General features: G+C 40.7%; 1 protein-coding gene and 1 pseudogene across 1 annotated transcript in view; one reads left to right on the forward strand and one right to left on the reverse strand.

Moving 5' to 3' along the window:
• Positions 1 to 12,530, forward strand: part of Fbp2 (fructose-bisphosphatase 2) — a 34,202-nt gene extending 21,672 nt beyond the window's left edge. Inside the window, exons 5-7 of the mRNA XM_042686563.1 lie at positions 4,029 to 4,166; positions 8,632 to 8,751; positions 12,168 to 12,530. Of these exons, the coding sequence (XP_042542497.1) occupies positions 4,029 to 4,166; positions 8,632 to 8,751; positions 12,168 to 12,362 (453 nt within the window). The 3' untranslated portion in view covers positions 12,363 to 12,530. The remainder of the gene's footprint in view (positions 1 to 4,028; positions 4,167 to 8,631; positions 8,752 to 12,167) is intronic.
• A 9,214-nt stretch (positions 12,531 to 21,744) lies between these two features.
• LOC122113645 lies at positions 21,745 to 22,478 on the reverse strand (annotated as a pseudogene).
• Positions 22,479 to 22,915: the final 437 nt, after the last annotated feature.

Consider the following 22,915-nt stretch of genomic DNA (forward strand, 5'->3'; position numbering starts at 1 on the left):
AGGATCTAAGGATCACCACTCTGGGCAAGAAAGTCCATTAGACTCGTACTGCCAATAAGCTACCCATTCCCCCCCCCCCCACACACACACACACACAAAAAAAACTGGAAGTGGAGCTGGGGCTCAAGTGGCAGAGGAATAGTTTTGAGCAAAAGCAGCTCAGGGATAGTACCTAGACCCTGAGTTCAAACCCCAGGGCTGGCACCACAAAAGAAGAACTGGTTTTCTAGGTAAGGGACCACACTGAAAAGGAATGTGGAACACCATCTTGAGAGGGAGTTGGATATGCTTATTACTGTCGTGGACTTTGATAAATCTAAAGGGATATGAAGAAGAGAGGGTTTGTTCAGATGAAGTTTAAGAGTGGGTGTCATGCATGATTAGACATCTCAATGAGTTTTCTATGGGAGGCAGGAAGGGTACAGTGAACACAGATACTCATCACTCCTGTTAGACTGGAGAGAGGAACTGTCGGAGACTTCTTGAACTTGTTGGGAGACCTTGTCACTGTCTTGTTTCAAACATGATCAATGTGGCTTTGTCTCTATGTTCTTGGAAAACTACATTGATCATGTTTGAAACAAGTTCCTTGGGCAACTTCCAGTCTAGCTGCCAGCTTGTAGGTACTGTCTCAAGAGTTTACACATTCCCAAAGTCTTCAATAGGTCTCAAAAGAGGTCCAGTTTCCAGGCCTTAATTTTTGTCCTAGTGACTTAGATATCAGCCTTTAAATTGATAACTACATTTAGAGGGTCACATTATATATAATTCTATATGTGTTCTATATACGTGTTTGTTGTTTAGATCTAGTATTCATACACGATAGAACATATGTCAACTTTGTCTTTCTGAACCTGGCTTACTTTATATGATGATGTTCTGATCCATCCATTTTCCTGTAAATTATATTTCATTCTCCTTTATGGATTAATAATTCTCAGTTGTGTACATATGACACATTTTCTTGTCCATTCACTAGTTGTAAGGCATCTGGGCTTCATGCAAACACACACACACACACACACACACACACACACACACTACAGTATGGAACCCAGTAACTTTTCAGATATAAACTTTCTGCATATAAATCCATTAGACCAAGATCCTTTTCTGTGTCAGTTTACTTCCATAGCTTGGCTATTTTGCATAGTACTGCAAGGAACAGAAAGAAAAGCCAAATCTCCTGCAGATTTCAATATTCTTTCCTTGTTCTACGTACTTAGTGCTTTATCTACAATATGTCATGAAGTAGTTCTTTTTTTGTCTACTACAATGTATTTTCAAAGTCTCCTTATCCAGATAGGCTTCTCTTTTTCAAGATGTGGGAAGTTTTGGCTTTTTTTTTTTCTATTATGTCAGTGAATATGTTGCGTATGTCTTTAGCTAGCACCTCTTCTCTTCTGTTTGTGTACTATGATTCCTAAGTTTGGTCTCCTTTCAAGTTCTTTTTGCTTCTTTGAAAATTTTTTCTCTTTTCATATATTTTCTACCATCTCTATTTTGTCCTCAAACCCTAAAATGCTGTCTTTCACTTTATCTGCCCTCCTAGAGAAGCTTTCCACTGTATTTCTTTTTCTCTTTTCTTTCTTTCTTCTTCTTCTTCTTTTTTTTTTTTTTTTGGTAGGTTGTGGGGCTTGAACTCTGGGACTGGGCGCTGTCCCTGTACTCTTCAGCTGAAGGCAAGTGCTCTACTGCTTGAGCCACAGCGCAACTTCTGCTTTTCTAGTGGTTTATTGGAGATAAGAGTCTGATGGACTTTCCTGCCCGGGCTGGCTTTGAACCGAGATCCTCAGATCTCAGCCTCCTGAGTAGCTAGGATTACAGGCATGAGCCACCAGTACCCAGCTTCTCTTTTCTTTTTCTTTTGTGCTGGTCCTGGGATTGAACTCAGGACCTGGGCGCTGTCTCTGAGGTTTTTTTGGTTGGTCATGGGGCCTGAACTCTGGGCCTGGATGTTGTCCCTCAGCTCTTCAGCTCAAGGCTAGCATTCTACCACTTGAGCCACAACACCACTTCCGGCTTTTTCTGCTTATGTGGTGCTGAGGAATTGAACCCAGGGCCTCAAGCATGCAAGGCAAACACTCTACCACTGCGCCACCTTCCCAGCCCCTGTCCCTGAGTTTTTATGCTGTAGGTAGCACTCTTACCATTTGAGAAACAACTGCACTTCTGATTTTAGTAGTTAATTGTAGATAAGAAAAGTATGGACTTTCCTGCCTGGGCTGGCTTTTAACAGCAATTTTCAGATCCCAGTCTCCTGAGTAGCTAGGATTTCAGGTGTGAGCCATCAGTGTTCGGCTTTTACTGTTTCATGTCTAGGACTTCAGTGTTTTCCTCAGAATTTCTGTATCTTTATTGAGTTCCTTTTACATATCTTGCATTGACTTCATTATTTCATTTAACTTTTGTGACTTCTTTGAATGCTTTTAGCTGTTTATATTCTCTTTTGAGTTCTATATGTCTATGAGACTCTTATTTCCAAATAGCAAAAAGCCAGAAGTGGAGGTGTGGCTCAAGTGGTAGAAGTCCAGCCTCAAGCAAAAAATCCAAATGAAAGTGCGATACCAAGAGTTCAAGCTCCACTACTGGCATGTGCATGTGCTCACACGTGTGTGCGTGTACACATACACACACACACACACACACAGGTTCACATCCTAAAACGAGTGAAGCTACTTAACTGAAATGATTGGAAATGATTGAACATTGGGTACTTAAAAGAGTACATCTGTAAATAAGTACATTCTTATCTATCTATCTATCTATCATCTATCCATCTATCTATCCAACTGTCCATCTGTCTATTTACTTTATTTAATGCCAGTCTTTGGGCTTGAACTCAGGACCTTGGTACTATCCTTGAACTTTCTTTTTCTTAGCTCAAGGCTAGAACTCTACCACTTGAGCCACAGCTCCACTTTGGATTCTTTGATGCTTAATTAGAGATAAGAGTTTCACAGAATTTCTGGCCCCGGTTAGCTTTGAATTGAGAACCTCAGATCTCAATCTTCTGAGTAGCTAGGATTGTAGGCATGAGCCACCATTCCCAGCTGGTACATGGAACTTTTAGCTGCCCATCTAGCTGGGTTCTTCACATGGGGCAAGGCACTCAGGTCCAAACTTTGGTTGAGCATAGGTGCATCATGAGGGATACAGACACCAGTCTATTGTTGTTTCTGCCTTTTTGCTGGATTATCTCCACATAAATGTTTTATTCACTCTATAGCTGGTGCGTCTAGCTATTGCCAGAAACATGATTGGAGGGAGAAAGAATAAAACAAAAGGAATCATCAGCACTATAATGGTCACCCGGGTCCCTTTCACCTGCCCATGGGGTGGTTTCAGTTTCCATTTGATTTAGCCAAGTTCTTTCTTTTATTTTGCCAAATTCTTTCTTTGCTCAGTAATTCTGATGTTCACTAGCCACTGTCTGTCTATATTTTTGCTGGCATCCTCCTCTGGCATGCATTTCCTTTAAGCTATTACTGTCAGCAATCTGACATTTTCTAGCACTCTTTCTGTCATTATTGAAGGTACAAATCTTCCTGAAAACATTCAACTGGGAATAAAAATTTGCTAGATTATTTTACAGATAAATACAACTATGTATCTCATGTATGTATGTATGTATGTATGCATGCATGTATGTATGCAATCTCTTTGTACTCACTTTGGTAGGAATAAAGTTTGAACTCAGGGCTTTGCATTTGTTAGGCTGGCTGGCACATTATCACTTGAGGTACACCCCATCCTTTTTTTTGTATGAGTTGACATTGGGAGGGTAAAAAAGGACCATGGTTTTTCCCCCTTGAATTATTTTACTTCTATTCTAGTACACTTGACTCAGTATGAAGACTTGATATTATAGCAATTCTTTTCTATGACTCACAACAGGGCAAGCTCCAGGGTGACCACTGGAAAGCCCTGGATTCTTCTCGCATCATCCTTTGACTATTATGGGTTGTGCTGTTGGCTTTTGTTTCCTGGAACCTCTCTTTCCTGAAATCTCTCATCATCTCTATTAGGCTCTTGGTGAATTTGTGCTGGTGGAAAAAGATGTTAAGATTAAGAAGAAAGGCAAGATTTACAGCCTCAATGAGGGCTATGCCAAGTATTTTGATGCTGCCACCACTGAATATGTGCAGAAGAAGAAATTCCCTGAGGTAAGTGAAGAAATCCTAGACCAGTAGCAGGGAGAATGGTATCTCTGTAGACTCCTATTTGGTAGACGCTTTGCGTTCTTGTGGGAAAGGTTAGTTCTGTTATTTACGGTTCTAGTTTCTATGAGCCTGGTTGTAATAAGTGACATTTGTGTGGACTTTATGATGTGTTAATGATTTCTACCCACAGTCTTGAAATTGCCTTTGACAGCTAGTTTCCTGGACATTTCACCAGTTCTTAAAATTAATCTACACATTTAGAATCAAGACAGTAAAAAAAATAAAGTGAAATGAAAGTGCATTCCTTAAATCAAGCATAGGTTCATTTTAGTCAAACAGAACATGTGGCTTTCATCTTGTAACCGGTATTCTGCACAAGTGGGACTTGTACAATAGTTGGCAGTGGTGAAGGCTGAGGAGATCTTTAAGATAGACCAGATTGAGACATGTACTCAGTGTTTCCAGGTTTGCCACCATGAGGAAAAGAACTCAGAGATAAGATAAAAGTAAGAAATCAGGAGGAAGTCTTATAACACAATGAAATTTCACCCTTAGTGCAAGTGTGGGCCTCTTGAGAGAAAACCACTCAGGTTATCATACCTGTAGTATACCACATGGAGTCTCATGGGCAGATTTCCCCAGTCTCTGTGATAATTTCTTCTTCTTTTTTCTTCTTGTAACCTTGATGGTCTAGAATCATTCTACCATGGAATCCTCCAGTATGTCTTAGTCTAGGTTTGTCTGATGTTTCCTCATGATTAACCTGGTTTTATAGTAACATTTAAAATATTTTTGTGTGTCAATACTGAGGCTTGATCTTAGGGCCTAAGTGTTGTTCTTTAGCATTTTTGCTCAAGACTGGCACTCTATCACTTGAGCCACAGCTCCACTTCTGGCTTTTTGGTGGTAAAGAAGATATAAGAATCTCAGGGATTTTTTTGCCCATGCTGGCTTTGAACCATAATCCTCAGATTTCAGATTCTTGAGTAGCTAGGATTTCAGGCATGAGCCACCAGTGCCTGGGACATTTTAATTTTTATAAAACTGCAGGTGTTTTTCTTTTACAGAGGAGAGGGATCACCTGATGTTTTATCTATAGATAGAAGGAAGAGGATTCTTCTGACTGGGGGAAAGAGGAGATTTTTTAAAATAAATTTTTTATTGTAAAAATAGTGTACAGAGGGGTTACAGTTACATGAGTAAGGTAATGAGTACATTTCCTATGTAGCATTGTTACCTCCTCCTTTGTTTTTACCTCCTCCTTTGTTTTTGAAAGAGGAGATTTTTTAAAAAGAACTTTCTATTTTACTCTGAGGAATCTTTTATTATAGTCACAAAGGCCAATGCAAACTCATCTAAACAAAAAGGGAGTTTAAAACTCCCTTTTGAGTATTATAAGAACTTTAGGACAGGAACCCCACACTACTCATTATACTGTCTTTATTGCCACTCCCTTTGTTCCTCTGCTTGCTTTCAAATGTCCCTTCTTTTTCTTTCATTTGGAGGGCCCAGAGCCACATAATTGGCCTACTGTCAGTCTCCTCTGTTCCAGTTGTTTCTGACCACAAAACAGTATTTTCAGGAGTATTTTTCTTAAATTCAATTGTTGCCCCTAGTGGTTGGAGACCTTCCTTTGTCAGTTAACTATAGCTCCGGGCTAGAGCCCCACACCACACAAATGGCTTCTCAAGACTTCATTTGGGATGGCAATGGAAGTGGACATGAGGACTAGGAAGACACCTTCCTCCTCCAAAGCATTTTGTCTAATTACAGGTTGATTTAACAAAGGATGTCTGCCATTCATCCTTGTCTTTAGTTTGCATCAGATCCTGTGCTAACTAGAGTAGCTCATTTAGTTCTCTTGGAAGTTCTGTGAGATATTAGTACTCTCATCTTACTACTAAATCCAAGAAGCAGAGGAGTTGAGCAATTGGTGCAGGATCCTGGCGCTAGCAAGTGGAGAAGCTGACTCAACACATGGTGTGTGTTTGTGTTTGCTATCAATGAGTGACCATATCAGAAAGCTGGATAGCAGGATGAAGACTACAGGAATTCAGAGCATAAACATTGTCTCAGAAGAACTAGACCCAAAGAAGTCCCTGAGGGATTAATCAGATCAGCTAGAAGACAAGCAAAAGAAATACAGTGAAGCAATGTTTGGTTCAAAGTCTTTGTTCATTGCTGGAGGGTGAATGCAGGTGAAAGTTCTAAAATTTGAAGTTTATAATGTTAGTATTGCCAGTGGCTGTATTTTTGTTGTTGTTGTTGGTGGTGGTTATGGGGCTTGAACTCCGGGCCTGGGCGCTATCCCTCAGCTCTTCAGCTCAAGGTGAGCATACTACCACTTGAGCCACAGCGCCACTTCTGGTTTTCTGCATGGTTTATAGGAGATAAGAGTCTTATGGAGTTTCCTGGCCAGGCTGGCTTTGAACCACGACCCTCACATCTCAGCCTCCTGAGTAGCTAGGATTACAGGCATGAGTCACTGACACCCAGTTGTATTTTAAATATTATGTTTCTGATAAAATTTTTGTTATATTTAGAAAATATTGCTAGCAGAACTGTTCAAGTATATGGGCTATTGATGCATAAAAGAGTATCCCCAAATTTGGAGGCTTAAAATAACAGCTATTGTTTCATAGTTTGTGTGGCTGAGCAAGTCAGACTTTTGTGCAAGTCTTCAAAGCCTATAAAACCTCTTTTGCCGAAGTTCTTATTTGGAAATTTGTCTTAGTTTGTCAGCACTCATGTATTAGATGCTGTGCTAGTTCTAGGCTCTGTGAGAATGTGAAATATTGGAAGGTCCTGTGAAATTGGTTGCCTTTTTTACACTGTGAGAGAATTATTGGGTTAGACAAGGGAGTCATAGGTGAGTCATTGAATGGGCTTTTGCCTGCTTTTGCAGTTCTTGGAGAAAAATCATGACCATTGATTTATTTCTCTTTGAACAAAAATATTCATTTGATTACATGTGACTAGCAAAGCAGAGGTTTAAAAAATATTGTCATACTTCTTTGAATTCTTTCACAGTGTCTAGTTTTTCTTCCCCTGGTGGATGAAGATTGCTTGCAGGAAGTGTAAAAGTTGTCGTTGATGTCTCAAGAATGCTGATTCTTAGAAAACTTGGAGCACCATGAATCAATGAACCAAATAAGAGCTGCCAGAACACTCTGGTTGAATATGTAGTCATACCTTGAACACCAGAATCTTCTGTTGCTCAACTCCTCATTAAAATGACCTAATACTAACAACCCACATCCTCCTACATTCTTATGTGTGTATGTGGGGGTGGAGAGGGGAGCAATTATACTGAGGCTTGAACTCAGGGTCTGAGATCTGTCCCTTAACTTTTTTCTACTCAAGGCTAGTGCTTGGCTTTCTGTGGACAAATTGGATTTTCCTGCCCTGGCTGGCTTTGAATTGTGATCCTCAGACCTCAGCCCACTGAGTAGCTAGGGATTATAGGAATGAGCCACTGGTACTGGGCCATTCTTCCACATTCTTTTTGTTTTCCTTTTGCCAGTCCTGGAGTTTGAACTAAGGGCCTGGGTACTATCCCTGAGCTTCTTTTTGCTCAAGGTTAGCACTCTACTACTTTGAGTCACAGCACCACTTCTGACTTTTTCTGTTTATGTGGTACTGAGGAACAGAACCTAGGGCTTCATGCATGTTAGCAAGCACTCTACTACTATAAGTGATATTCCCAGATCTTTTCCACATTCTTTAAGTAATCTTTAGATTACTTATACTTCCTGATACAACAAGAATCCTGTGGATATAATGTGCACATACACTATATGTAATACTATATTGTTTAGACAGTATTGGCAAGAAAAATGTCTGAATACATTCTGTATAGATGTAATTTTTTAATGTTTTGATCTATAGTTATTGGATCTTTTGATATGGAACCCTGTGGTTGTAGAGGGCTGACTATAATGCTCTGCTCCCCTTTCCTCTTCTCCACGTCCCTTCATTCTAGCCTTCTTTTTCCTATCTTTCTCTTCTTTTATCCTCCCCCCTTTTCTCTTTCTCTTTTTGTCTGAGACCCAGGACTCAAACTTTGTATCTGATGCTTTCTCTCATTGGCTGGTACTTTACCACATGAGCCACACCTCTAACCCCCTTTTCTCTTCTCCTCTTTCTCTTCTCTCTTTTCTTTCTTCTTCCCTTCCTCTCTGCCCTTTTCTCCTTTCACTTTTCCCTTCCTCCTCCCCTTCTTTCCTTCTCTCTCAACCAATCTTATTTCCTTCCCTCCCCTCTTTTCTCTTCTTCACTAACTATCTCTGTCTTTAAGTATTACTACATTTAACACGTTCAATCACCTCAATGAATGAAATTCTCAATTATATAATGTTTTTAGAAGCTCATGGATAGAGGCTAGATGTCCAAGTATTCAGAAGCCCACAAACTGGGCTTTGTGAACCCAGAAATGGTACCATTGACTCTTTGCTTTTCCCCCCTCTAGGATGGCAGTGCCCCTTATGGGGCCAGGTATGTGGGCTCTATGGTGGCTGATGTGCACCGCACCCTGGTCTATGGAGGGATCTTCATGTACCCAGCCAACCAGAAGAGTCCTAAGGGAAAGGTAATTTTCCTGTGTCTACTAGATGGTTTTCTGGTCAGTGATCCAGCAGGAGTTCTTCTCCATGTCCGTTATTTGGCTATCATCCTTGACGTGTGTTTGTGAATGCTCAGGGGAAGAGAAACAAAGTCTTTTTCCCATTAGTATGTTTTGAGGTTGTGGGGGAGAGGGGAAGTTTGGCGAAGGAGAAGCGTGTCAGCCATGCTTCTGACTGGTGACTCTTACTGGCTTTCTCTCACTTTAGTCTCATCCTTGTCATTCACTATGAGTAACTAGTATTCATTCCTGCCTTCCACGGACTGTGTCTAACATTTAGCAGCACCATCAATTGATTTGAGATCATTGCCTGCTTGAATAACCTAGTAAAAATATATCAACCCACTTCCCAGAGAGCATGTGCATGAATGTGTGCTTTACATGAACTGTTTGAAGGCTTCAGAGGTGTCAAAAATCCTCTAGAGAGAGCCTAAGCTCTAGAATAAACATTCTCCCACAGAGCTCCTTCACTAGTTCTGAAAGGAAAGCTTCTGGTATATCTATTTGCATATGATGCAAAACTAAAATACCCAGTGGGAATCTTGTGATCCAAATTCATCTGTTTGTGATCCAAATACATTATGCAAATGTATTTGAATTTTACTCATGTGGATGTGTAGTCAAATCAAATGAAGGCTTGAATTTTCCATAGTTACACCAACAACAGGCCATGTGTGTGTGTGTGTGTGTGTGTGTGTGTGTGTGTGTGTGTGTGTGTGTGTGTGATTTAGGTTGGTCATAGCATTTCCAGATATCAGAATGGTGGCAGATTCAAAGCCAAAGTAAGAAATCTGGCAGAGCACTGGAGACTGGAGAAAAGATTGTAATATCAAGGTTGGTGTGTAAGGCATTTCTTTTTGCAAGAGCATTTACCTCATGTAATTAGCTTAATTAGCTGACTGAACTGAGAATCCCAGAGAAGTCTGCATACGAGATACTAAGGAAAGAAAAGTACAGTAGAGTATTAAGTAAGATCAGGTAAAAGTAAAAGATTGAAAGTTTGTAAATAGAAATATTCTCACCGGAAATGGTGCTGTGGCTCAAGTGGTAGAGCACTCACCTTGAGCTGAAGAGCACAAGGACAGCGCCCAAGCCCAGAGTTCAAGCCCCACGACCAACAACAACAACAACAACAAAAGAAATATTCTTACTATACAATCAGTTCCAACAGGTAGAAGATAAAAACAATAATTATTATAATCACTAATAATTATTACCGTAATTAAATAATTAATAAAAATATTACTGATCATTAAAATGATTAATAATTAGTTAGAAAGTATCCACATAAAATTACACAAGCATGTTCTATAAGAAATTCCATAATTCCATATATAGTTCTGTATTGATTGAATAATAATCATTATCCATATTGAAGATTCTTGATCCCTGGATTTCAGCTCTTTTGGTCTCTTAACATCTGTGTGTGTGTGTGTGTGTGTGTGTGTGTGTGTGTACATTATCCTCTCCCGTATGAACTTATAACTGTATAGCTGTGGGAAATTTTAATTGCCAGAAAAAATAGAGTAGATCATATGGCCTATAGGCCATGAAGTCCTTTTTCTATGAGACCAAGTAGAACATTTGAGATCATTGAAAAATGCTATTTTGGTTCCAAAATAAGTTCATTATGAGACCATATGGAGCTTTCTTTTTTAATCATCTGAATCAGTAGACAATTTTCTCCTGCCCTGAAGTCTGAAGGGAAAAGGTAACGGAGGGAAATGCTACTAACATAAAGGTCTCTCCAATCAGACTGTCCAGAACCATGTAGCATTCACTGACGTTGCTCTGGGTGACCAGGAATAATCTTTGCCTAAACAAGTGTGCCCACATGCACTGGGGCTTTTCTACATCTTGCCAGGAGCCCACTACTCTGAAGGTTGGCAGGCTAGGGTAAAGGCATTTTATAGGGTTAGGCTGAAAGAATAGGAAATGACCCCTGGTGTCTCAACCTACTATTTATGGAATGTGTGGATCTACATGGACCAAAGACATTTTGTTCCTCTCCTTGAAATAAATCATAATTATAATATCAGCATAATGTGATTATTTTTCCAAAGTGCTTTAGACATATCCTCAACATGGACTTGAAGAAAAGAATGATGTAGGGCTCATTCCTGGGTTTGATCTCTCCCCAAATAGAATAAAAATGAACAGGCTGTGTTAAAATCTTCCTATAAGCTAATTATAGGAAATGAGCTGATTTTGGAAACCACATTTTTCCTCAATGGTAAGAAAAATGGAGAAGAGATTATGACATTGAGTTGGGGTACAGCAGGAATGTCACTCTGAATCTAATGTGATGGTTGGGTGAGTGTCCAGTGGCTGGGGTGGGGATGTCACAGTGTAGTTACAGATTTGGACCCCAAAGGATGTCATTCTGTTTGACCTCATTCAGTTCAGCTCAACATATGCTTTTAGACACAAGGCAGGGAGCTGCAAGTTCTCATATAGCCTCCAGATATGTTATAGGACACTTCCTCTGAACAGGTTCAGCCCTGGATCCTTATGTAGAGTGTGGCAAGTGAGATGCAGGCTTCTTAAACTCTTGTTTCTGAGACCTCAGCTGAGAACTCCTGTTCAAGAATCTAATGTCCTCTTCAGACACTTTATTTTATAAGACACTCTAGGTTTGGAGATACTGTAACAACTATCCATGGCAGACAAACTCCTTGTTCTCAAGGGAAGGCAGTATAGGGAGAAAGGCCGATGTTATACAGACTAGTGTTAACTGTTATAAAAGGGGATGTTCTTGGGAGATACAACCAAATGGGATTTATCTTAGTTTGGGGGCCAAAAGTAAAGACTATTTAAATACCACCAAACTCTTTGGCTAAGTTATACTTGAGATCACATCATCACTGTGATTATCTAGCACTCTCAAGGTGACCTTCCAGATCACCCAAGATTGACATTTTACTAGCAATAAGGCCTTACGTATAGTCTTTCATGGGGATTGCAGGCATGGCTTAGATGGTAGAGCAGCAGCCGATGAATGAAAGTGCCAGATACTGAGTTAGAGTCTGGGTTTAGGAAAGATGGAAGGAAGGAAGGAAAGAAAGAAGGAAGGAAGGAAGGAAAGTAATCTTTCTGACTACATAAACAACAAGTTACTCTCATTGCTGAAGCAACAACAAATACATATCTAAGTCTAATATCCTAAAATCAAGCCCAAAGGTTACAAAACAGATCATCTCTTATCCACCTGACCAAAGATGCCTCTGAAGGTATTTGATGAGTAGCAGTGAAGCATCCAGCCTCCTGAGCTCAAGCAGCTACTCAGACTCAGGAAATGCAGAGATTCCTCCTTAAGCTTTAGTTGTATACCTTGGGGTGTTTGACTACTTTCAAAACTTTGTTACCTGGCTGTTTCTCCACAGCTCCGGCTCCTCTATGAATGCAATCCTGTGGCCTATATCATTGAGCAGGCAGGAGGTGTGGCAACCACAGGCACCCAGCCCGTATTGGACGTAAAGCCTGAGAGTATTCACCAACGGGTGCCCCTCATTCTGGGGTCCCCAGATGATGTACAAGAATATCTCACCTGTGTCCAGAAAAACCAGACTGGCAAATAGGCGGTTTGACCATAAGCCTTTTCTCTTTGTCCAAGTGAAAGAGACATGGAGATAGATGGTGAAGATGAGGAAATAGAAGGCAAATCAAATTCAGAAGAGAACAGTAACAACTGCTAAGGACAGATGGAAAGGGCTGAAAATAAAAGCTCACATGTGAAAATAACAACTTTGACTTGTCTTCTGTTATGAAGAGTGGCAAATATGCAAAATAGTAATTCTGAGTCCACCAAGACATATCAAGAGCTACCACTTGAGGACTAAAAGCACATAGATCTTTTAGAATTTGTCCCGATTGGCTTGATATTTGAATTTAATTTCTTATTCTATAGAGGTTATTTTCCTTCTTTGTGTGTGTGTATGTATAAGTGACTTAGTTTCTTCAGAAGAGTTTTTGGTCTTATTTTTGGGTAAGTCTTGAGTTAGAAATTTCATAAAAGCTGGGTGTCGGCTGCTCACGCTCCACTCAGGAGGCTGGATTCTGAGGATCAAGGTTCAAAGCCAGCCAGGGCAGGAAAGTCCGTGAGACTCTTATCTCTAATAAACCACTAGAAAACCAGAAATGGCGCTGTGGCTCAAGCAGTAGAGTGCTCACCTTGAGCTGAAGAGCTGAGGGATAGTGCCTAAGCCCAGAGTTCAAGCCCCGAGATCCACACACACACAAAAAAAAATTCATAAAGCCCTTCCTTCCCTTCCCTCCCTCCCTCCCCCCTCTTTCTTCCCTCCCCCTCTCTGTCCTTCCTCCCTCACTTCCCTCCTTCCTCCCTCCCTCCCTCCTTCTCTCCCTCTCTTTTACTTTCCTTTCTTCCTTCCTTCCTTCCTTCCTTCCTTCCTTCCTTCCTTCCTTCCTTCCTTCCTTCCTTCCTTCCTTCCTTTCTTTCTTTCTTTCTTTCTTTCTTTCTTTCTTTCTTTCTTTCTTTCTTTCTTTCTTTCTTTCTTTCTTCTTTCCTGTATGTGAGTGGATACCCAGACTTGAGGTCAGGGTCTGGATGCTGTTTTTTAGCTTTTCTAGCCCTCCACTACTTGAGCCACACCCCTACTTCTGGCATTTGATGGCTAGCTGGAGATAAGAGTCCCATGAATTTTCCTTCCTGGGCTGGCTTTGAGCTATGTTCTTCAGATCTCAGCCTCCTGAATAGCTAGGATTATAGGCATGAGCTGCTAGTACCCGGCAGAGTCTTTTTGTTGTTGTTTAGATTAATTTGAATGACCAAATTAATTTTGTTTGAATAGAAAATGTGACCACTTGTTCGCAAAGCCAGACATTAAATGGAGTAAATATTTAAAAATTAATGTTTATATATTTTAACTCTTGCAATTTATTTTTTGGGGGGGACTACTTTAATCTCTTTTGAGGCACTGGTTAAATGACTCTATACTTGCTCAAATTATGTCAAGATATCTGAAACAATTCTTGTTTTTAGCAAGAATTAATCTATGTGTAAATGGACCTTGAAGAAAAATACTGATATTGAATTATTAAGAAATAATAATTGAGGGCTGGGAAGATGGCTCAGTGGTAGAGTGCTTGCCTTGCATGCCTGAGGCCCTGGGTTCGATTCCTTAGCACCACGTAGCAAAAAGAAAAAAAGCCGGAGGTGGCGCTGTGGCTCAAGTGATAGAGTGCTAGCCTTGAGCTGAAGAGCTGAGGGACAGCGCCCAGGCCCAGAGTTCAGGCCCCACTACGGGACCCAAAAAAAAAAAAAAAATATATATATATATATATATAAGAAATAATAATTGAGTAGCTAAGATTACAATAGTTAGCACCTGGCTATTATCTTAATAGTTTAATCTTAATCCTTTATTAGACTTACAAATATTCACACTAAAAATGTTCATTTTAAAATACCTTTTAAGGGGCTGGGAAGGTGGCTCAATGATAGAGCGCTTGCCTTGCATGCATGAGGCCCTGGGTTCGATTCCTCAGCACCACATAAGCAAAAAGAAAAAAAAGCCGGAAGTGGTGCTGTGGCTCAAGTGGTAGAGTGCTAGCCTTGAGCTGAAGAGCTGAGGGACAGCACCCAGGCCCAGAGTTCAGGCCCATGACTGGACCCCCCCCCCAAAAAAAAATAAAATAAAATACCTTTTAAATATCTGGATTTGGTGAGTTTGCAGCACAAGGAGACTTACTGGAAGCAAAGTTGAAACAGGCACTTGCAATCATGATATATACTGTTTTGCTGAATGTAATAAATGCAATTCTTATATGTTCTTAAAGCTAAGATTCAGGACTCTACACATCAAATTCAAGATGAGAGAATGAACTTTCCATTTCATTCTTACAGGCTCATTAAAAAATGTGAGAACATAGGTGCTGGTGGCTTACGCCTGTAATCCTAGCTACCCGGGAGGCTGAGATCTGAGATTTGAGGATAATGTTTGAAGCTGGCCAGAGCAGAAAAGTCCCTGTGAGACTCTTATCTCCAATTAAGCACTCAAAAACTGGAAGTAGAGCTGCGGCTCAAAGTGGTAGAGTGCTAGCTCAGGGACAGTACCCAGGCCCTGAGTTCAAGCCCCAGGACTGGCACTCGTGCGCACATACACACACACACACACACACACACACACACACACACACACACACACAAATGTGAGAACATTGATGAAAATTTCCAGTGATTTGTGCTTTCATGGGCAGTCCTGAAAGACCTGAGGACTCTGAGAAATCTTTCTTCTTGGTTACTTACTCCTGCTGAATAGCTGCCTGTGTTAAATGGTTGTGTCTTTTCAGAAGGAACCCAATGATCTCTTTGTGTTGAAGAATTCCTGCAGTGCCCTGTACATGTTTGGCTTTCTACTTGGGGAACATGAGGACATTCATGGAGGAGGTGGTCTATAATTGTATTTTGGGGAGATGGACTTCAGTAGTGATCAGAAGAGTCACAGGGCCATTTTAAGAGTCGTTTTTTTATTTCTTCTTTTAAAATATGTTTTTTAATTGTAAAAATACTGTACAGAGGGGTTACAGTTACATGAGTAAGGTAATGAGTACATTTCCTAATGAACATTGTTATTTCCTCCTTTGTTTTTCCCCCACCATCCCTTCTCTCCCTACTTCCTGAACTCCTCCCACCCCCAACCCCCCCCCCCCCCGAAGTTGTAAAGTTCATTTTCAACATAGTGTCTTGTACATCTCATTGTTACAAACCTGTATCCTTATTTAAGCATTTTGTTATTTCCCTTCCCCTCCCCAAATAAGATGAATGTATATGCAAGATACAGGGCACCAGAATCAAATACAGTGAAAACAGAGATTATACTGTGGGGGAAGAAACAAAAGAATCACATAGTACATTATAAATACATTAAAAACAATACAAAGAAAGTAAAAAACTCTTGTGTCCCTATCTTGGGGTTCATTTCACTTAATATCATCTTATATGGTCATATGTACATAGCTTTTGACCTTTTCTTTTTTTTTCCTTGTAAAAAATGTTGTACAGAGGGGTTACAGTTACATGAGTAGGGTAATGAGTACATTTCATAGCGAGCATTGTTACCTCCTCCTTTATTTTCCCTTTACCATCACTCCCCTCCCTACCTCCCCAACTCTTCTGCCCGCCCCCAGCATTGTAAAGTTTGTTTTCAATATAGTGTCCTGTACATCTCGTAGTCACAATGGGTCAGCCTGCATCCTCATTTAAGCGTTCTGCAATACCCCTTCCCCTCCCCAAATTACAAAAATATATATCAAGGTGCAGAGCACCAGCATCAAATCCAGTGAAAACAGGGGTTATACCATGGAAGAACTTACAATAGAAACAAAAGAATCATATAGTGTATTGTAAGTATACTAGAAACACTAGCAAGAAAGAAAAACAAACAAATGAAAACCTCTTGTGTCCCTGTCTTGGGGGTACATTTTGCTTAACATTATCTCATATGGTCGTATGTACATAGCTTTTGACTGACTCTGCTTCTCCTAGACATGTACCAGTCACTGCAACAAGGGAAACCATGGGACCTATGTTTCTTTGGGCCTGGCTTACTTCACTTAATACAATTTTTCCCAAGACTTTCCATTTCCTAACAAAAGAGGCAATGCCATTTTTTCTGACAGAGGCATAGAATTCCATTCGTCTGCTTAGGGGCATCTGGGTTGGTTTCATATCTTAGCTCTGGCAAATAATACTGCAATAAACATAGTTGTGCTGATAGCTTTCGTATGGTCTTGTTTGTGATCATTTGGGTAAATGCCCAAAAGTGGGATTGCTGGGTCATAGGGGAGCTCTATGTGGAGTCTTTTGAGGAACCTCCATACTGCTTTCCAAAATGGTTGAACAAGTTTACACTCCCACCAACAATGCAGTAAGGTTCCCTTCTGTCACATCCCTTCCAGCATCTGTTGTTATTAGAGTGCTTGCTTCTGGAGTGAGGTGTATCTCAATGTTGTTTTGATTTGCATTTCTTTTATGGCTAGGGAAGTTGAGTGTTTCTTCATGTGTCTATTGGCCATCCTTCTTGCCTCTTCAGAGAAGTTTCTCTTTAAGTCTTTAGCCCACTTATTTATTGGGCAGTTGTTTCCTTGAGAATTTGTTGTTGGGGGATTTAATTTTTTGAGTTCCAGGTATATTTTAGATATGAGACCCTTGTCCGTTATATGACTAGTGAAGATCTTCTCCCAATATGTGGGCTTTCTATTGATCTTGCTAGCTAAGTCCTTTGCCATGCAGAAGCTCTGCAATTTCATGCAGTCCCATTTGTCCAACCTTTGATTTGTTGTGTTTCTGGGTCTCTTTTAAGAAAATTTTGGCCTGTGCTAAGGAGACCTAGGGTTTCTCTTATTCCATCCTGTAGTGTTTTTAGAGTGTCTGCTTTGACTCCAAGGTCTTTGATCCATTTGGAGTTAATTCTGGTACAAGGTGATATGTAAGGATCTAGCTTTAACTTTCTAAAAGTGATTAACCAATTTTGCCAGAACCATTGACTGAAGAGGCTGTCTTTCTTCCATTCTATTTCTTTAGCTCCCTTGTTAAAGATTAGGTGGCTATAGGTCTGTGGGTTCATTTCTGGGTCTTCAGTCCTATCCTATTGGTCCTCAGTCTGTTCCTGTGCCATACCAACCTGTTTTGATTTCTATGGCTTTGTAGTAGAGTTTGAAGTTTGGAATTGATATTTCTCTAGCATTGTTCTTTCTACTAAGGATTATTTTTGCTGTTAGGGGTCTTTTATTGTTCCATATGAATTTTTGGATTGCCTCTTCTATTTCTTTGAAGAATGAGGTTGGAATGTTGATAGCTATCACACTGAATTTGTAGATAGCCTTTGGCAGTATTGCCATTTTCGTGATGTTGATCCTCCCAATCCAGGAACATGGGAGGTTTTTCAACTTGCTTCGTTCTCCTTTAATTTCCTTTTTCAGGTTTTTAAAGTCTTCGTCATACAGGTCCTTCACCTCTTTTGTTAACTCCTAAGTATTTTATTTTTTGTGGGGCTAATACAAAAAGGCTTGCTTTCCTAATTTCGGCTGTACTCTTCTCATTATTGGCATTACAGTAAAGGGTTAATTTTGTACCCTGCTACTTTGCCAAAGTTTCCAATCACCTCAAGTATCTTGGGAGTGGAGTCCATGGGGTTCGTTAAATACAAGATCGTGTCATCTAAAAAGAGGGAGAGTTTTACTTCATCCTTCCTTAGTTGGATCCCCATTATGTCTGCATCTTGTCATCTTGCTGTAGCTAGGCATTCTAATACTAGATTGAAGAGAAGTGGAGAGAGTGGACATCCTTGTCTCATTCCTGAATTTAGAAGAAAAGGCTTTAACTTTTCGCCACTAAGTATAATGCTGGCTGTAGGTTTGACATATATAGCCTTTATTGTATTGAGGAATGTTCCATGGATTCCTAGTTTTTTTCGGAGCCTTCATTATAAAGGGGTGTTGGATCTTGTCAAATACTTTTTCTGCATCTATTGAGATAACCATGTGATTCTTAAACTTTTGACCTTTTCTTAACAGAGTCTTTAAGAATTAAGAAATTATTTTGTTTCTAATTCATAGGAAAAGAATGACTAGTGTTAAGATTTCAGCTAGTCCTTTGGGGAAAAAAATAGATAGACCCTCCCAAAAAAGTATTTCAAATAGACTATAGAATTAAAGATATAAAAATCTATAAGGATGTTAGAAAAAGATAAGGGAAAAAAATCTTTTCTTCAAGCTTCTGGGTTTCCAGGGACTTTGACAGTATGAGATGTCAAAACAATCATGACTGTACTCTCCCTCTGTTTTCTCAAGACCTAAGAACTTACCTCATCGCTCAACACCTTGATTCAAACATTTCCACAAGGTCTCCAATGACATCCCTGTATCAGGGTGCTGACCTCTGATTTCTGCTAAGATCCTCGCTTCTTTTTTCATGAATTGGCTGTTCTAGTAGATGCTTCCCTTCCTCCTGGAAGTCCTCTCTGGCTACCTCTCTCCCAGTAACACCCATTCAGCCAGGTGAGAACTGTGTCTGCCCTACTGCTGACCACAGGATCAAGGTAGGTGTCACTTAATGTCTACTTGCATCAAATCTGTTTCTACCTGTAGTAGAATCAGGAAACCACAAAACTGACCTCACACTAGCTAGTATTATTACAGAGACTATAAAATTTCATTCAAGATGCAATGTTTGCCATTCATGCCAAGGAGTTTGAAATTTAAACACCTATTATATGGAGAATGATGCATAGCATATGATTCAGTTTAGATGGGTGTGGACAGAAACTGCTGGAAGCATTGAGTGCTGAGATCCCAACTACCCATCTCATGTCCTCATCAAGGATTATGGAATTTGTTCACTAAGTTTTGTGTTAAATCTCATTGAGTGGCAACATGACTTTCTTTTGGTGATATAGGGGTTTTGAATTCAGGGTGTTATGCTTCCTATGGAAGTACCCTTCCTCTTGAGCAATGTCCCCCATACCTTTTTGCTCTACTGGCCTTTTGTTTGATTTGATTTTATTTAGGTGTTACTGGTGTTAAAATCAGAGCCTTGAGCTGTTAAGTATACTTCTTACTTTTGGTAAGAAGGTACTCTACTTATACCACACAGCCAGTGTCCTTATTGTTCATATATGGTTTCACTTTTTGCCTGGTGCATCTCACACAGCTAACCTCTGCCTCCTGTCCATCTAGGATTACAGGTGTGAACTACCTGGCCTGGTGAAACACGGTTTTTCAAAATGCTTGGATGATGGAGTTATGTGCGTCTTTAGCCTGTAGAATCTTTATTTATGTTTCTCTTACCTATCTTTCCCAGTGTCATAGCATCACTCCTGTAGTCCAGCTTCAAATTCAGGAGCTTGTCCTCATTCCTTGAGAACCCAAAGACAAGGCTCAGAAATCCACCAGGAGCTGAGTGTTGATGGCTCACACCTGTAATCCTAGCTACTCAGGAGGCTGAGATCTGAGAATATGAGAAAAGAAGAAGAGAAACCCTCTAGGACCCTGTCCATCCTTAACTGTAATGTCTCTGGAAAGTTTCCACTAGTAATTGGAGACATGCTCTAGTAATTGGCTCTAAATCTTTTTTCTTTTGTTTTGAGTCTGGTTGTGGGGCCTGAACTCTGGGCCTGGACACTGTCCCTCAGCTCTTCAGCTCAAGGCTAGCACTCTACCACTTGAGCCACAGCGCCACTTCCAGCTTTTTTCTTTTTGCTTATGTGGTGCTGAGGAATTGATCCCAGGGCCTCAGGCATGCAAGGCAAGCGCTCTACCACTGAGCCACCTTCCCAGCCCCATCTAAATCTTTTGAGTTAAATCACTGGGCATACATGTGAGAAGGCAGTATTGAGGCAATATAGTAAACCCAGCTTCCTCTTTTCTTTCTTTTTTTAAAAATAAATCGATAGTTTTATTAAGACAAAAACTGACAGTATGGTATGAAGTGTACTTAAACAAAAATTTCACAGATGTCTAACACATGCCAAAAAAAGATTTTACAATGTAGATGTAGGTCTTTGTGTGTGTGTGTGTGTGTGTGTGTGTGTGTGTGTGTGTGTGTGTGTGTGTGTGTCCGGTCGTGGGGCCTGAACTCAGCCTTGGCGCTGTCCCTCAGCTCTTCAGCTCAAGGCTAGCGCTCTGCCACTTGAGCCACAGTGCCACTTCCAGCCTTTTTCTTTTTGCTTATGTGGTACTGAGGAATCAAACCCAGGGCCTCAGGCATGCAAGGCAAGCACTCTACCACTGAGCCACCTTCCCAGCCCCAGATGTAGGTCTTAATGTCAAGAATCCATACAGCAATTTTAGCCAGACATGGTGGTATATGTCTATAATCCCAGCATTTGGAAGGCCGAGGCAGGAGGATTGAGAGTTCAAGGCCAGCCTAAGCTATATATCAAGACCTTGTCTCAGGGGAAAAAAACAAACAAAAAAAAAGACAAAGGGATACTTTTGGGTAGCTGTTAAATCTTACGATTGTTTTGTTCTTTTTTATTTTTATACTTTTTGAGGAAAGCATTGCCCTAGTATGAAAGGTTAATCTCCTGAGATCAGAGCTTTTGGAATAATTAACCTTTGGAGTGACTCAGTGAAATTTGTGCTGGGACTGAACCTGACACTAATGGTATCAGAGTTCAAAGATCAAAAAAACAGATCACAAGGCTTTACTGTAAGAGCACGAGGCTCTTCTATCTCCTACACTCCCTCAGCCCTCCCCAAACAATTCAAGCCAGTGGCTTAAGTGGACAAATTGAAAACATAATTGGAAGAAAAAAAAAAAAAGAGGGATCCTTTTCTAATTTCAAGATTTAGCACCTCAAAGAGGACAGAATGGTCTGCCTGTGTATACTCTCCAATAAAGGATTCCCCTCCTCAATTTGTTGCCTTCTCCCCATTGTAATTTAGGAACTGGCTTAGCCTCATAGGCAGCATGAAGCTGAGTCAGGGAACATTTCATTTACAGCTTTTCAGCAGTCTCTCACAGTCCCTATTTATGGTGCTTATGTTATTTTTTTTGAAAAGGTAAAATATTCTGAACATGGAACCAAATCATTAAGTGTTTTCTTCATTGTTTCACCATTTTCCCAATCAAGCCCCAAATTAAAATCAAAATGATCCTATCTTCATCTCCCTTCCTCCCAGCCCACCCCTCACAATCCCAAATAATACACCAGTAATAGCCAAAACAGCACACATGCTAAGCGTAAAAATGCAGTTAACACTATTGGGAAGAAGGCTGTGGGTTGTGGAGATGCTCTTTGAAGATCAACAGTATCTTTTTGCTCTCCCACACACCCACTTGTGCAAGTCCTGTCCTTCATAGAAAGCCCTTTGCCGTTCTCAGCAAAATGCAGAATGGGTTGCCTTGAAACACAACCCTTCCCCCTCCACTGGGATGGGTGTGCAAACTATATAGCGTGGAACGGCTTTAAAGCACTTGGGCTGCTGCAGGGCATAGAAACAATACTTGCTCTTCAAAGGACATCTTCTCAAGCCACCTTATGGTGTCAAGACAAGGAGAACTCCTTCCTCCCCATTTCAAACCCACAGTCAGAGATGACAGGGGCTGCTACTCTGGAGAGTTAATTCTTGTCATCTTTTTTGTCATCATCCTCTGAGGGGTAGGAATGCCACGTCAACCTTTCCCCATAGAAGGATATGACAACCTGTGGACACTGGACATTAGCTTCCTTGGCAGGGACTAGATCAGCCTCATCAGAGTTTTTCCATTTCATCAGGAACATGAGCTCTCCGCTGGAGTCTGAAGCTCCAATAATCTGCTCCGGCTCCAAACCCCGGGCAAAGCCTTGAGGCTTTTCTGATTCTTCTTTCTTCTTCTTAGGTTTGCTTTCCTCTCCCTTATTTTCAGAATCAGAATCAGCTTTCCCTTGCCTCTCTCTGATTTGTCTGTCTCACAAGTGCTGTTTTCTGTGACTGTAGAAACGCAGCAATGAGGTCGGGACAATCCAGGTTCTCATGTATTATCCTCATCTGAGAAACCCTTCCACTTTAGAAAGTATTCCACTTTGCCCTTTACAACTCGACGGTCAAGAACTTTTTCCACTACATATTCCTCTTCCTCCTCTTCTAGGACCTCCTCCACTTTCTTCTTGTTTTGCTTTTTTCCCATAGTGCCTGCCAACTTTTTGGTGTAAAGAGTGTGATGCTGCTCAGAGCAGCGCCCAAGAGTCAGAGAGAAATTGGTCGTACTGGATAGGCCGAGCAAGTGGTGCCCAAGAAAGCAACACACCTGGTGTCCGCCGTGGACCCTGGCTCTGAAGAGGCATACTGCAGGCCCGGCCTATGGCCCTCCCCTCTGCCAAACAAACCAGCTTCCTCTTTTCTGCCTCTCTCACTTCCCAGCTGCTCCAAGGTGAACAGTTGGTTCGACCACTTCATCTCCACTAGGAAAGGTGATCTTGCCTGAGGCCCCAAAATACTGAAGTCCACTGACCATGGACTAAAACTTCTGAAACTTATTCAAATGAATCTTTTCTTTCATATGCATTGCTTATTGTGGAAAGCTAATAAACACAATTAGATACTTTGGCCTAGACGTGGCATCAGACTGTCATTTCTGATTCCCCTAACCCCTCTTTAAATCTTTGGAAGCCACAGTACCACTGTTGAA

The sequence above is a fragment of the Dipodomys spectabilis genome, unplaced genomic scaffold (assembly GCF_019054845.1).
Source record: "Dipodomys spectabilis isolate Male_0828 unplaced genomic scaffold, ASM1905484v1 ptg000098l, whole genome shotgun sequence".
In the NCBI taxonomy this organism is placed as follows: Eukaryota; Metazoa; Chordata; class Mammalia; order Rodentia; family Heteromyidae; genus Dipodomys; species Dipodomys spectabilis.